The sequence below is a fragment of the Pundamilia nyererei genome, unplaced genomic scaffold (assembly GCF_000239375.1).
Source record: "Pundamilia nyererei isolate P.nyererei 1_Seehausen unplaced genomic scaffold, PunNye1.0 scaffold00063, whole genome shotgun sequence".
NCBI classification, from domain to species: domain Eukaryota; kingdom Metazoa; phylum Chordata; class Actinopteri; order Cichliformes; family Cichlidae; genus Pundamilia; species Pundamilia nyererei.
This window is the reverse complement of record NW_005187464.1, coordinates 2,205,158-2,221,336: the sequence shown is the minus strand read 5'-3', so window position 1 is coordinate 2,221,336 and position 16,179 is coordinate 2,205,158. Positions and strand designations below refer to the sequence as shown.

The 16,179-nt window shown below is 39.6% G+C and overlaps 1 protein-coding gene across 2 annotated transcripts in view; it reads right to left on the bottom strand.

Annotated features, from left to right (window-relative positions):
• rai14 (retinoic acid induced 14) overlaps nt 1–16,179 on the bottom strand; it is a 51,650-nt gene that overhangs the window by 14,526 nt on the left and 20,945 nt on the right. For both annotated transcript variants that reach the window (XM_013911412.1, XM_013911413.1), the window contains exons 3-7: nt 11,240–11,370; nt 8,841–8,929; nt 8,567–8,631; nt 7,201–7,258; nt 6,888–6,958 (exon numbers count right to left, since the gene is read on the bottom strand). In XM_013911412.1, the coding sequence (XP_013766866.1) occupies nt 6,888–6,958; nt 7,201–7,258; nt 8,567–8,631; nt 8,841–8,929; nt 11,240–11,370 (414 nt within the window). The remainder of the gene's footprint in view (nt 1–6,887; nt 6,959–7,200; nt 7,259–8,566; nt 8,632–8,840; nt 8,930–11,239; nt 11,371–16,179) is intronic.

The window sequence follows — 16,179 nt, the reverse complement described above, 5'->3', positions numbered from 1 at the left end:
GGGGAGAGAGAAAAAAAAAGAAAAAAAACTCCTGGGTCACCTGGATCACCTGCTGAGAAAGAAAAAAGAGAGCAAGCAGAAGAGAACAAGAGTAATAGAATAAACAACATCACAATGATATATGGGAATATGACAGTAAATACTAAATGTTAAACATTATTGTGCAGCACATAAGATCAACAGAACACAGTGTGCTTTGAGGTAGGAGCCAAAAAGGGTGTAGTTTGTGGGTGTGATCACCCGTGTGTACACCTGTGAGCATGGACGCGCTTGTTTTTAAAAGGTTCCTTCATGTAATAATCTGCTAGAGGGTGTGGGGGGGCCACAGCCCCGTCCTTCAGGGCATGAAGCAGGTGTGGAGGAGATCAAAACTCCAGACATCCAGAGGCCCCCAGAACACAAGAGACCAAGGAAGACCAACAGAGGGGCAGCTGCGCCACTGTCCTGGAAAGAGCTGAGGAGAGTCCCAGATGAGGGCTCACTCAGCAGCCGCGGAGCAGAAGCCAGGGGGAGTTGCAGTGACGCGCCCGTGAGCTCCGCCAGCAGCCAGCTGCGCCTGAGTGACCGAGCCCCAGGCCGAGAGGCCGGGGGCACCCCACCTCCGAAGTGGCCCGAGCGAGCCCCAGGCTCCAGGCCCCGATAAGCGGCCGCCAAGGAGTGAGCTGGTGTGTACCTGGACGCCCATCCCCGGACACAAAGAACCACCAACGCACCAATGTCTGAGGGGGTCCGCCACTGGCAGGGGAAGTGGTGGTAGGGGGAGATAGGCCTCCAAACCTTGGAGGGCCTGAGATGTCCCCAGAGAGGTGGCGCCTGACACCCAACCTGACATATAGACACAGACATACAGGCACACACAGATACAAACATCCATTCCCACCTTCATGCTCTCATATGCACTTACTCCACACTCAACCAACGTGGAGACAGACATAAAGAGACGTTGTACACACGATCACACTCCCCAAGCGTACTCTACAAACCGGGTCTAGGTGCCCCCGCCCCTGGAGGGGGGAACTGCACCCAGACCCAGGTGGTGTTTCCCTTTTCCCTGCGGTGGGGGGAGGTGTATTACTGCTAGTTTGCTGGCATGTGTTACTCGCTGTGTTTCTAACTTGCTGTCATCGTGTCTGACATTTAAAGCCATATTACCCAAATATGGGCAACAGTGTAAACGCTGGGCAGAGGTGATGCATGACAAGTTAACTGTTAGGACAAGGTGTTACAGTCAGAGAGGCCTGTCAATCAAGACAACTAAAATAAAAACACAGCTCTGCTTAAACCTGAATACACTCACCATGCAACAGTATTCTCAGCATTACCATTATATGTTCATTTGCCACCTGAAAACTGGTTTAAATCCAAATAGTGTCTTTGTTTGTATGAACAGGATCCTAAAACCGTCAGTCTGCTGGTTGCATGTACAGTCAATGGCTACTTAATTAGTTACACCTTGCTAGCACTGGGTTAGACCTCCTTTTGCTTTCAGGCCCACCTTAATACTTCATGGCACAGATTCAACAAGGTGCTGGAAATATTTCTTTAAAACATTTGGTCCATATTGACATGACAGCATCACATAGTTCCTGAAGACTTGTCAGATGACACATCCATGATGACAATCTCCTGTTTCACCACACCACAAAGGTGCTCTGTTGGACTGAGATCTGGTGGCAATTCGAGTACAGTGAACATATTGTCATGCTCAAGAAACCAGTTTGAAATATGAGTTTGGTGAAATGGGGCTTTATCCTGCTGGAAGCAGTTAACAGAAGTTGTCACAAAGGGATACACATGGTCAGTAACAATGCTCAGGTAGGTTGTGGTGTTTTTTTAACAATGCTCAGTTGGTACTACGGGACCAAAGTGTGCCAAAAAAAGATGCCCCCCAAATATTACACTGCCACCACAAGCCTGAACTGTTGATACTAGGCAGGATAGATCAATGTTTTCATGTTGTTTCCACTAAATTCTCATCCAACCGTCTAAATATTGCAGCAGAAATTAAGACTTGTCAGATGAGGCAAACATTTTTCCAATTTGTCCAATTTTAAACTGCAATCTCAGTTTTCTGTTCTTTACTGACAGGACTCGCTTCCAGTGTGGTCTTCTCATGCTTTTTATATTTATAATGTAATAAAACTGAGACACACAGTTGAAACTGCGCTTCTTTTTCTGAGCCATTTCTGAACTATAATAAAGGTTTAATTAAATTTCTTTACACTGACTGAAGGGGCACTTTCACTGGTCCGGCCCAATTAAACTCAAAATGTGCTATATGTGACCCAGAATATAAAATTTGACAGTTTAACTGTTCTATAGTGGTGGTTGTGCAGGAAAATCCCAGTAAATCAGCAGTTTTTAATATACTGAGACCAGCCCATCTAACATCAACAAACATGCAAAATTCAGTCACTTAAATCACCTTTCTTCCCCATGCTGTTTGAACTTCATTGTAATTTTAATATGTTTGTCTGAAACAGGTCTTGCTAGTAAATGAGACATTGAGACTCAGTGGGGCTACCTCTATAAATTAACCTCTATAATTAAAATAATAATAATAATAATCAGGTAATCTATATCTTAAAGGCACTGAGTTTCACAACAAGCAGCTGACCAGCTATACCTAATGAAGTTGTTGATTTTGGTCATTAAACATAGAAGATAATGGACCAGACATCTTGGAGCCTAACAAAACCAGATCATTTACAAGTAGCTGCATACTTTCATTTTCTTGTTTCATGTACACACTGATACTGCACATACATGCAGGCCTCTGCATGTGACTATTAAATGTAAGAACAACACCTCTTACTCATGAAAAATGGCAGGAAAATGAATCAGTGGGAAGAGTCTCAGTTCTCAGGTAGTTGAGCGCCATTAAAGACAACAATCATTTTATGTTGTAGAAATATTTATCTTTGTTTCCAATCTTGCACTCACCCAGCTACTTCCTTGTATACTGTATATGGATGTTCTCCACTATACGAGCCAAAATTTGACTCATGCTTTAATTTTAGCCATGCTGCCAGGAATGCACCCAAATGCTGTAATTTTGCCATGTAGAAATTTTTGAGCTATGACTCGAAAGCAGGGTACACGTATTACCCCAACGCAGATCACAAACTGTGTTTAACATAAGGAAAATGAGCAGTTACACAGAGCCAGTCATTATAAAGACAGGACAGCTGAGCACCTTGTGATGTGAGCTTTCAAAAGGACAGTTCACTTCAAAATAAAATATAATTTTTTTTTCCTCAGTTTGGTATAATTGAAATGGATCCTAACTGCGCCCACCAACCAAATGAAGGACACAGTTAGTCAATTTCTACAATTTATGATTATTTCACAAGCAAGACTCTACGATTATGCCCTCCTTCACATTTTTTAAAGCCTTCCTGCAGTGATAAAGTTGGCAAGTATATCACAGCTCAAAGGGCAACAGTTCCTACATGAAGCGGCTAACAACTAGCAACCAGTTCATGATTTCTGTAAAGAGACACCGCTTTTTCTGACTTTTTCAATGCATTTTCTTTTCTTTTGCTTTGAGCACCACACCTCTGTCTTCAGCAGGTAGCTCCAACATTTAGCAACTGAATCCTAAGCAATCTAGATGAATAAACAACACTACAGCTCAGAGGAACTTGTACGTTTATGGTATACTACAACCTCAGATGAAGCTTAATTGTGTTTGCAGCATTTCTGCAGTCTTAGACTATTTCAAACATATCTTACTACAACACTGTATTGCAGTAGTTGCTTGTGTATGATCAAGTTTATTCCCAGTTGCTCCGTTTAAAGGGGCTCCTTCAGTTATGTAAAAGTAGTGCAGAAATATTACTTTACAAGTAAAATGTAAACATACTTCATTACTCAGGTAAAAGTAACTTAGTTAAGATTTTAAGTGACCACAGTGAGCATACTCTATCCACAGTTGCTCTCTCACTGTGTGATAATTATACATCAGTGTGTAAACAATTTACTGCACTACTTGCTCAACCTAACTGTTTAATAGATAACAGCTGAATGTGTAATACTACATCATATGAATATATGAGCACATCATATCAATGTCAAATTATAACAGGCAATAAAAAAGTATCTAGAAATGCCAAGAAACGGAGAGTAAATAGTAGAGTAAAAAATCTCAACCCACTCAAATCCAAATACACGGATGCTGAAGAATTATGAGGGCATAACAATGAATTGCGCCAAAGCTGAGCTTTAAATATTATGCTAATTTTCAGCTCCACAGTTTTATTCTTGGACTCTTCTACAGCTTTGCAGAGTTCAAAAATAATCCTTATTATATTTTAGTCATGTCTTAACCTATGAATATTTTGGGAAGAGATATTAAAGGCACTTAAAGAGGTATTCCACCAAATGATCTGAAGATGCCACTTCTTCAGATGGGTCAAATATTAGAGGAATACTAATGAAAGAGCTAAATGTAGGCACTAATTAAGTGTAGCACAGTTAGAGAGCTTAAACCTGAGCCCTTCATAGTATACCAATTAGATCAAGAAATAGATATCAGGTGGAACCAACAACATGCTCCCTTAGACTTCAAAAAGATGTCTATCAAATGGAGGTGTCTGACCATGGTGATCATGACTTGGTGATTAGATCTGAATTCAAAACAATACAAGTATTGTTTAGTCCATCTTCTCATGCATACACACAACAGCAGGATTTTTGTTTCTTTCTTCTTTCCCTCTCTTACCATTACTTTTGTTTTTGCTGTTATTTATGTATATTTATTTTAATTTAGTTTATCTATTTAATTTTATACCCATTTCCACAATCTGTGTATTTACTTTACCAGTTTTGTTAAGATTTCAAGCTATGGCACACATGGCTCCAAAACAGAAAAGCATGAATCTGTATTGCACACACTTTAGTGCAGTCCTTCAGTTCATCTTCTGAAATAAGTCGTTTTAGCCTGCCCTTTAAGTTAGCTTTCTTCTGATTGGCTGCTGCTCTGAAACACTTTTTTTTTTTTTTTTAAACAACAGGTAGATGGGACTGCTGCACTCATAGCCGGAACTGTGTGCCTGAGACGACCATACAAGGACATCCACTGTCAATGACATCATAGAAGAATCAAGAGTAGGAAAAAACTTTGGCTCACAGAGATTACTTGTACATATCCTGGCCTCTTTATCTGAAACTTTAAAAATAAATGACAGAAATCAAGCAAAGGTTTCTCCTCCCCTTTCGTCCAACAGCAGTAAGGTTTCATATTACAGTTTACATTTACCTCTTCTCCTCTATACACATTCTTTGACACATGTCAGGCCTAGCAGCTGTCCCTCTGTTTCTTTCGAGATATTCCTGAGGTCATCTGGATCCGGTCTTTTATCAGTTCCCAGAGTCAGAACCAGACACGGAGAAGCTGCATTCAGCTTTTATGCTCCTTATATCTGGAACAAACTCCCAGAAAGCCTCAGATCAGCTGAAACACTCAGTTTATTTAAATCCAGGTTGAAGACTCACCTATTCTCAGCTGCATTTGAATAAAGCACCAAATCCACACTTTTAAGCTTAAATTTCAAAACTTACATTTAACTACTGATTTTATCTATTGTTGATTTTATATACTGTTTTGTTTGTTTGTTAATTAGTTTGTTTGCTTGTTTTAAATCAATTTTAAATCATGCTTTTTATTTGTTTTTGTTTCTAATGTCTCTGTAAAGCACTTTGAATCACCTTGTTGTTGAATTGTGCTATACAAATAAACTTGCCTTGCCTTGCCTGAGTGTTTGTTTAAGTCACAAATATATAATCAGGTACAGAGTTACTCCATAGTGTATTGCAAAGCAAAACATCCCTGGTTAAATCCCAGGAGGAAACATCCCAGAAGGCATCCGGCATTTAAAAAAGTAAATAAATACAAGCACACACGTGCATGTACCTGCTGTGGTGACCTCTTGTGAATAAGAGAACAGCTGAAAGTAACTTATATAACCAGGTACAGATATATATTACAGCGTATGCCCGAGGCTAACAAGCCGGCCTGCATTCATGCATTCACAGTCTACATGTCCACAAAACAAAGAAAGAGCTTTGCAAACCTCAAATACAAATTTTCAGATTTCGCTGGCTGGACCACTTTCATTCAACAAGCAAATATGAATACCAAAATTCAAATTGCACCACTATTTACAGTTAGTTTCTCACCAGTCCAATATGCATCAAGAAAAATGTTTTGTCTATTATTTATTGTCTATTATTGTCTTACTATTTTATGAAGAATACAAGTAAAAGTCACAAGAAACTGGCAGGGCCAGGATTTGAAACTACACTTAAGCTACAACTCCAAAAAGCACACGGTACAAAGTGGTCACAAGAACCAGTTTAAGAAGCTTGAACATACAAACTGCCATTGATTTAAACATGAAAAATTGCTAAAATTAATTTTAATCGGAAACAACAGAACATCTTTTCATATAGGCTGACAGACCATCAGTTTCTGTTGTACACAAATGCACACACACAAAATTTCATGCTCACACAACCCCAGCCAGACAGAAACCACAGGCATGGTGCGTCACTGCAATGGAGACCACATGTCTGCGGCTTGCATTCCCACAGTACGCTGATTTTTTTACCCCCCCCCCCCACACACACACACACACACTACAATATTAATCCTCAAGCAGTCAGTTAATGAGGAGCCTTTATAATGTGGATTAACAACTATTTGACATAAAACAATCAGAGTCAATAAACGGACAATGATTCCTCAAACAAATTCAATACATTCCTCCCTGGAAATGGACTCATTGAAGCATTTTTGTGGTCTTTCTTCTGTTTCAGAGCCCCCCCAATCTATTGAGCCAGGAAAAATAAGTCTGGGGAATGGACGAAAGAATGGAAGTACATACTGTGTCTTTAAGGTTGATGGGGCTTTTGAGTTCACACAGCAGTTGGACAATCTGGATGTTCCCGCTAGCAGCTGGAAGGGGGTGAAACAAAACAAGAGAAATTAAAACAAGAGAGTGAGGAAAAATAGGATTGTGTTTAACAGAAACTAACTGGGCTAAAATGCATTTTAGTCACTTACGACCAAATATGATGATGATTTTATTCAAATAAAATTAGAGCTTAAAACTAGTAGATATTATTCCACATCCCCAAAGCATAGCAGCCTTTTTTTTTTTTTTATATCAGTGACTCTCAAGATCTTGATATACTTACCAGCGTGATGCAGAGCAGTCTTTCCTGATCCATCTACAGCATCGATAGGACATTTACTCTGGATAAAGTGGGAAAGTTATTAGTAACAATAGCATACAGTATACGCATACAGCATATGCAATGACTATTGTTAATCAAGTGAAATCATGAAAGGCCCCAAACAACTCAAAATATACGTTTTAAATTTGGTTTGAAGTATCTGTGTGTTGCTTGCTTAATTTCAATTTTTTTTATAAACTGTGTATACACACTGGAGTTTATTATCTGAGGAACTGATGCCACAATCTGTTTGCCAGTGGTGCTTCAGGCAAATGCAATTTCATGTAATATTAGGTTATACCATAAATTCATACATCTGAAGTAAACAATTGTGGCGCGGGTGTGGTCTCTGGCCCGCTGCAGAGGAGGGCTGGCATGATGAGCTCCCAGGCTGGTGTTGGGGTCCAACGTCACAACAATATATGACTGAATGTTTTTGGTTCTTCTCTTTTTCACAGTACTGTGTTTTGCTATATACAAAAAGACTTGAATGACTATTTGATCAGCCAGGTGCATGTTGCAGAGATGCTGCCGACTATCACGAGGAAGTGAGGTCAGCAGATCAGAGCTGGGTGTGTGTGTGTGTCTCTGCTAAGATCTGCTGACCAAAACCCAAACACGCACACAGAAGAATCAGCAGATTGAAGAAATGAAGCAATAACATTTTTTGGTTTCAGGCATCTTCACTGAACAGTAAGATGATTCAAGATGTGGGTTTCACACACTGTTATTCATAAACAAGAACAAGTGGTCCTGCTGGGTGACACTGACGGTCACAATCAAAACAATCTTAAGTTAATATTTATATCAGTTCTTTGTTGTATAACACATCTTGAAGTCATGTTGCCTAATCATTTATACCCAACATAATTTATAGCCCTTATATTAAGAACTATGTCAGCGGTCCCCAACCTTTTTTGCGCCATGGACCAGTTTATGTCCGACAATATTTTCACAGGCTGGCCTTTAAGGTGTCGTGGATAAATACAACAAAATAACACCAGTACCAGTACAAAAAAGGGAAGATTTATTCATAACACACAGGAAAAGACCCAGGGAAATTGAGTTAACGTTAAAAATGCTTAAAAAACAAACAAAAAACGATAAAAACCCTGAAAACCATAAATTTCACACCCAAGCCTCAACTCTCGCGGCCCAGGGTTGGGGACCACTATGTCTCATCTTAACACTGAGAGACCAGGGTATATGTATTTTAAATATCTGGCTTGACAGACTGAATCAATTTCTTTTTAATTCAAAGGCATTTGGGGAGGGAAATTAAATCGTTTTAGCTTAATAAAACCCAACTTCACTTCATGAGCTTTACCTGAATGAGTTTTCTGCAGCATTCGGTGTGGTTGTTTTTGGCAGCCAGGTGTAAAGGACTAAAACCTACACAAAGGGGAAAAAAAGAGAAAAACATGCACGCAGCAAGAAGACAGGCAAGTTAAGATTTCACATACGTTATCTCATGTATCAGTCCAGACAGTACATTACACCTGTTCATGTTACAATATTTACAGTATTTATAGAGGGAAACTCTCAAATTTATGCAGAAACTATTTTTTACCGTAAGTTATAGTGAATATAGCTATACATACCAGCAGCATCAGTGACTGACAGGTCAGCTCCATGAGCCAAGATGAAAGAGAGGCAGTCTATCTGACCACGAGCAGCAGCTACATGAAGACTACACACACACACACACACACACACACACACACAATTAAAAGAACAAATTACACACACAGTACTTTGTTGCCAGTAGTTTTACAGCAACACAGATGCTTTTAACAGTTTTACAAATATTATAAAACATGATGCAGCTCTGGTGAGAACCTTATGCTGCAGCAGTGAGTGCAAATAAAAGATTAAAAAAATAAATAAATAAAACGTTCATCTACTTTTCTGATTGCTCGGCCACACTAGTCCTCCATCTACGACTCTAAATTACACTGAAGAGTGATTTCTTAGTCTCCAATTAAAAGTTTTCACATTTTAGGAAATAAAGTTATTTGCTCACTCGCCTAAGTTTAGATGAGAAGATTAAACTACTCCCATATCTGTTAAATGCGACGCTCTGGTCCTTATAATGTAATACGCTTATGCTTAGTTTCTTTAATCCCTCTCAGCAACTTAGCCGACTCAGCGTCTTCCTAGAGCCTCTTCTATTTTTTCTTTTTTTTTTAAGCATGTGTGTTAATTAGAGGCTGTTGTATTTAGAATTCATAAACTTTGGACAGACCCAGTCTAGCTGTTTCCTTCTGCCTCTGGTCTTTATGCTCAACCAATCAGCTAAAAGCTGTAACTTTATATTTAGCAGAAAGGCATGGGAGCACCTCTTCTGCTCCAGCTCAACATGAAACAAAATACGTGCACTTCCCAAAGGGTCAAACTATTTTTTTTAAAACCGTGTAACGAGTATGAGATTTGATCTTGTTGATACAAAAGCCAGTATTAATTATGCTTACAGATCAGATCCTTTATTGAAAGTAAAATATCGATTTCTTAATTAATATTCACCATGGAGAAGAAAAAAGTAGGTCTTCAGAGCTTTTTGACTGTCAGTGTTTCAGCCAGTCTTACAGTAGAAGAAGGTATTCACGTGACCCAGGTATGCAAAAGCTCCACTGCCACTGTTTTGCAATATGCAACTGCCAGAAAAACATGTCAGCACTGATAAAAGCAATGGATAAGCTTGGAAGTGATAGTATTTTAGGGAAGCTTTAGCTATAGCAAAACTAAATAAGTAAAAGAAGTTATTGGGCACAGCTTCAGTTCTTGCAATAAATACCCATTTACTGACCATTTCTAGAAAAACTGGTAAAGCGCTGACTTGTGAGCAGGAATGCTGTAAGTCGATATGACTGCGTATGCAAAAGAAAATTGCCCTGTGTATGCACTGTGTGCGCAGGTTTGTGCATATGCATGCAGCAAATGATCAATACGACCTCTTTCCACCTCAGTAAGATGAACGGGGGGAGGGCAAGCTCAGCCTTCCATCAGTGTGTGCGTAGGATACACATTCACACACACACAAACACACAAGTATGTCTACATGCCTTTCAGTCAGGTTTTATCACCATAGAGATACTGTAGACTCCCCCTTCGTGCGTTCTGAAAAGCTCGGAGCATTGCGATTCCAAGCCCACACATTTGCCATGACTTACAAAGGCTTTGCATGCATTTGGATGTGTGTTTCTGTGTTCTAGCAGCACACAGAGGAAAAGGCCAAGGATGTGAACTACAGGTGAATGGGAAAATAAATGAAAACCTACATATTTGTTTTTCACTGCATTTATTCCTGAGATTTGATTTTCCTGGCTTTGTGAGAGCTGCTCTACAAATCAAGGTCAGAGGTGTTGAGTTTCAGAAAAAAAGAAAAGGGTCAAATATTAACACAAGCCTCTGCGTTATCACTAATACTAAGCGGTGACGCAACAGTAACCTCCACTGGCTCTGCGGAAGTGAACTTGCTTTCAAAACATAGAATCTCAGAGAGGCTGAATGAATGTCACCGTTTCAAGAAAAAGTAAGAGACATATTTTTAGATTGGCCATTCATTTTTAAAACTGTGCTGTGGAGCATGAAAGCAGTTATATAAGGCCATTACTTGAGAATCTGAGCATATAGTATAGACATATGTTTAATCTTTGAATTGAAAGGAAATGAGAAAATTCACTGTGCTTTGCTGGATATTTATTTTAAAACATGTGCAAGCTTGCCAGACAAAACCATGTTGGTGTCAACACTTAATGCATTTCTCTGGTTTGCAGCCTCAAGTCAGTTTGCTTCCCCCATGTCATCCTCATTCTACAAAAAGCACTGCAGACTGTGATCTCTGTGTGTCTATATCAACAAATTAGTTTTTATTTTAAGCAAAAGTTATGCTTTGACTTTATCGTCACCTCAGGAAAATCAAATGGAATTCTTGCACTGGAAACATAAACATTTAAATACCATCAGAAAAAAGTAAGTGGATAAGTCCAAGACCACTTACGCTGATTTGCCTTCACTGTCCAGCTTTACAGGATTGGCACCTTTCTTGGCAAGAAGGGATGAGACTTTCTCAACCTCGCCATGCTCCACTGCAGCAAGCAAGCGTTCATCGTTTTTGTTCCACTCATTTGTCTAAAGACAGAGGACAAAGAAGGAGAATAAAAGGTGGTGAAGAATATACGAAGACTACACAAAATATAAATATACAAATATATAACCCCATAAGGTTACAGTTAGGTGAGACGCTGTTAAATGGCAAGAATTTCATGTCAGCAACACATCTCAAAAAAGTAGGGACAGGGCCATGTTTACCACTGTGGAGATGTAGCGTTGACGTTGCCTTTCCACAGGCAATGATGCACTCCTGTACCATCAGAGATGGATGGTCCCTCTCCTCTTTAGCCCAGAGGACATTCTGTCCAGGTTTTCCAAAAAGAATTTTAAATTTCTGACGATAAAACTATGTTTCTGGAAGTGAACCCAAACAGTGACTTCCATGAAAGAATCATGCCTGTTTTTAATGCAGGGCCACCTGAGAGCCTAAATAATATAGACATCAGATACTGATTTTTGGCATTGTCACTTGCACAAATTCATAGGATTTATTGAAATTATGTACTGTAGATGATGAGATATTCAAATTTTGCACATTTTTCTACCATTTGTAAATGCAGCTTTTCAGACTGGTGAACCTCTGCCCATCTTTAATTCTTTAAATCTCTGCCTCTAAGATGTTCTTGTCATACCCAATCATGTTACTAACCTGTTGACAATTAACCTAATTAGACAGAAACTATTCTGCCAGCTTTTTCGTCTTAGTACCGCTTACTTTCCAGCTTTTTGTTGCCCCATGTAAACTTTTGAGATGTGTTACTGCCACCACCTTTTTTTTTCTTTTTTTTTTTAAATGCTACACTATCCCAGTTTAAATATTGTCTTATTTTGTTGTGAATAAACTATGGGTTTTATGATATTTGCAAATCAGTGTGTACTATTTTTATTGTATTGCATACACTGTCCCATATTTTTTATATTATCAAAGACTTTTACTGACTTTAAGACTTATCTCCTATCTACTAACTTATCAAATAATATCAATAATAATGTGAACAAATGGTATGCTCCATTTGTTAACACTCATATCAGCATGTTTACTTTGCAGTCAAAGTCACCGTGATGCCCAAAATGTGAGTAATGTTTCTCACAGGGAGGAATGTTTCTCGGCTCTGCTGTGGCCCACACAAAACATTTGTTATCATATGTATACAAGAGCACACACTCACAGTATCCAGTCTAGACACACTCACCAAAGAATGCATACACAAACCAAATCGTCCTTTATACCACTGATAGGCTGCTCACACAGAAAGAAGTCAGCTATTGGAAAGCTTCTAGCCTGATCTCATTCAAACACCATCTTGCTACAGAGCAGTTTGATAGTACAAGATACAGCACAGCAAGCTTTAATTGCAGGATACAGCTATGAAATGAGCAAGATTTGGCATAGCTGAAACACTTCTATAATGACCTACTTTATTAACAGGAAATGTATTTAAGGAAACCTTTACTGGGGAATATTGGAAGAGGTTCCTTAAATCTAATAGCAGAATCAGGGAGAGAACTGAATCCATGACCCCAAACAAGTTCATGCGTCAGCTATTCCTACAAACACCTGTGCATATTAGGATGCAGTACAGTATTAGATCTTGACCTGATAGCCCACTGACCTACACGTGACAAGGAGGTGAACTCTCTGACTCTAGAAATACCTGTGGTGGTAGACTGGATGCTATTTTAGGAGCGCAATAAGCAGGCAAAGCAACACAGAGTGTAAGTAACCTCTGTGGCAAACACCCAAATGCAACCACTGCAATACATTTTGCACAACTGGTGGAAAAATGCTGGGCTATAAAAATCCTGTCACTCCTGTCACCAAAAGAGCAAAGATGACCACTGAGCTCTGCAGCCTAATAAGCCACAAGGTAATTAACAGATTATTGAGTATGAAAAAATATTAAAATGTGTTTGTGTTTTCAAATGTAATGTGTAAGATGGCTGAGAACAGAGGAGTATTCCTGCTATTTTTTAAAAGCTAACTCTGGAAAAGCAATTCTTATCCAGCTGTAACTCAATACCACCCCCACGCACACATGATATCCATGTGGTAGCACGAGAAGGTTCTCTGACAGACTGGAAATAACAGATTGGTTAGAAAAACATTCAGCTGGACATTGAGAAGACACAGGAAAAAAAAAACACTCCCTTAACACACATGGTGTTAAAATATAGCAACGTAACAAACAAGACTGGAAAACACCTGCACACATGCTGTACATGTGACAAAACATTTAATAAAGGGCTTTTAAATGTTTTATTAATCTCACCACACCACATACAATTATTAGTTCTTTCATTTAACCAAGAAGCCCCACTGAGAGCCAACTTCTTTTAAAAGGGAGAACTGTTTAAGGTGGGAGCCATATAAACTCAAAACATGCACAAAAACAAAAATGCACATTATATGTTAATGGAAAAAATACATGCAAATATAACTTCTGTTTGTTTACAAGAATACACAGGAACCTTTAAATTAACAGGTTTTTACAGCTTTCGGGTTTTATTTCCACCAGAGGACTAAGATTTACAACTAAACCCAAAATTTTGGGAGGAAAAAGCAAAACAAGGCTATTTTCACACATTAACTGCCATATATGTCACATGTTGGAAATTATCTGAGACATGATATTAATTAATTATTAGTTAATTAACTAACATTGCTTTTTACTTTTACATTATTGTAAGTCTGGTGATTTCCTACATGCAGAATGTACTTCGATCACTCATACAACATAGTTGTGCTTGGGATTGGAATAGAAATGACAAAAATGAGGTTAGAAAATAGAAATTAATACCAACTCTGTGCTTGTTTCCCCAAAACTTTGACTAATATAAACAAACAAATATAGTTTATTTACACAATTCAAGACATTTAATTAAACAGGGACAGTACTTGTTTAGTGTGGCCAGTGCTTTCCTTATCTTGTTTTGTGGAAACCAGGAAGGGCAGAACCTACTGTGGTAATTGAGTGCCTTTGTAATCCAGAAATAGTAGCTAAACAAACCCACCCCCTTGGATGACAGACTGAATATCAAAGCAGTCAGAGACACTTATTACTTAATTATAAATACTTGCAAAAACCCACCCTATGTGCTCTCTGGGCACTTTTTCAAATTCTTCATTTCACATTTACTGGAGAGTTGAACAAATTCCAGTATGAATGCAAATTTTGGTGAGTGTTAAAGTTACATTTGGTTGACATACGCTGAACATGTGACATGAATCAAATGCAAATGGAAAATGTAACAATGCATTTGCAGGGTTATGATGAAATGAACGTAATGTATAGGAAACTCAAAAGAGTTGGTATTTATAATAAACATGAAAACATATAGATGTACATAATTGCTATATGCATGGCGATGTTTGTGCAAAGTTTCATTCAGATTGGCCCACCCATTAAGGAGATAGACTAGGCTATTTAATACAAGCTGAAATTAAACTAATGCCTTTTCCTTGAAATGTGATCACACCCAAGGAGGAATAAAGCTCCCCTTAAAGATGGTCGGTCATACAAGCCTAAGGATCGGTGAGCTGAAGTGATGTATTTTTTTCAGTCAGGAGTTTTACTCCGCTATAATAAACGCCACTAGTACAAGCGTAGCAGCACCCTGCATATTTGCTTCAGTGGACATTTTTTCATGCTTTTGTTGGTTGTCAGTTACTTTGTTTCAAAGAACTTCTGAATATTTAGGTCAAAAGAACAGAGTAGAATGGCCCACTATCCCCATCTTTTAATTACTGCCTACTTCACAACATCTTTCACTTTTAGTACACTTCATCTAAAAGTCTACAATGTCTACAGTGTAGGGCGACACTTTAAATCATTTTTACCACTTCGCACTATTTTCAAGCAAGTCTTCCTTCCTGTGCAATAAAGTACTATGCTGGTTCTTAAACACCTACACAACAGGTGATGATATAGTTGGGATACAGTGGGATAGTGAATGCTGTGGTCCCATTAACAAGAACTGCATGTTGGGATAAAAATTGCCACTAGCACTGATGTCTACTATAACATGATCGCTCCTAATGGCCTACAGTATGTGGCTTTGCAAAGCCGAAGAAAGAATGAAGGGCAGTCGGATCAGAGCAGCATGACAGCAATAGCGTTAGACTACATTGTATTGGACAGATTTAAGTGGAGCGGAATGCACTGCTCCACTTTCAGCCACATACACAACCGGTGTCATCAACGGGAGGCTGATGAAATAATCATGTAGTGGCAGAGGTGATGTAATATCAGCAAAGATGTAAGCTCCAACAAAAAGGTTGAACAAGAAGTGTATTTTCAAGTTTTTCTACAACAAAAAAAAATGTATACAAATGTAAGACAGGCTTGGGGCATCGGGGGATTCCCCAAGAGCATCTTTCTCGGAGGGCTCAACCTGGGGTTGCGGTCATGGCCTATTAAGGGCTCTGTTGGCTCTTAGGTGACGGTTTTCTCGTGGCTGCGTGCAGCGGGGCCAGGGGAGGGTCTGTGCTGACGGTTACTGACCTGGTAGCCTGGCTGCCCCTGGGTGGGTCCGGGACGGGCGTGGGGTTCTGTGGGTGCTCCGTCTCTGGGCTGGGGCCCTGGCTGGGCCTTGGGGGCTTGGGTCCTGGTTGGTGTGTCGCCGGGATTGTGGGCGGGTGGGTGTATGGGGGCCTGGCCCTGGCGCAGGGTTCCGCCAGTGCATCGAGCCACCTGGGGGGCTCTTCAACTGGTGGGGGAGGCTGTTACATCTTGCAGGAGGTCTCCTCTCTTCAGGAACTCACTCTGCAGGAGGGGGGGAGATATAGGAGAGGTGGAGGAAGATCTCAGCCTGGGCGTCTATTGTCTT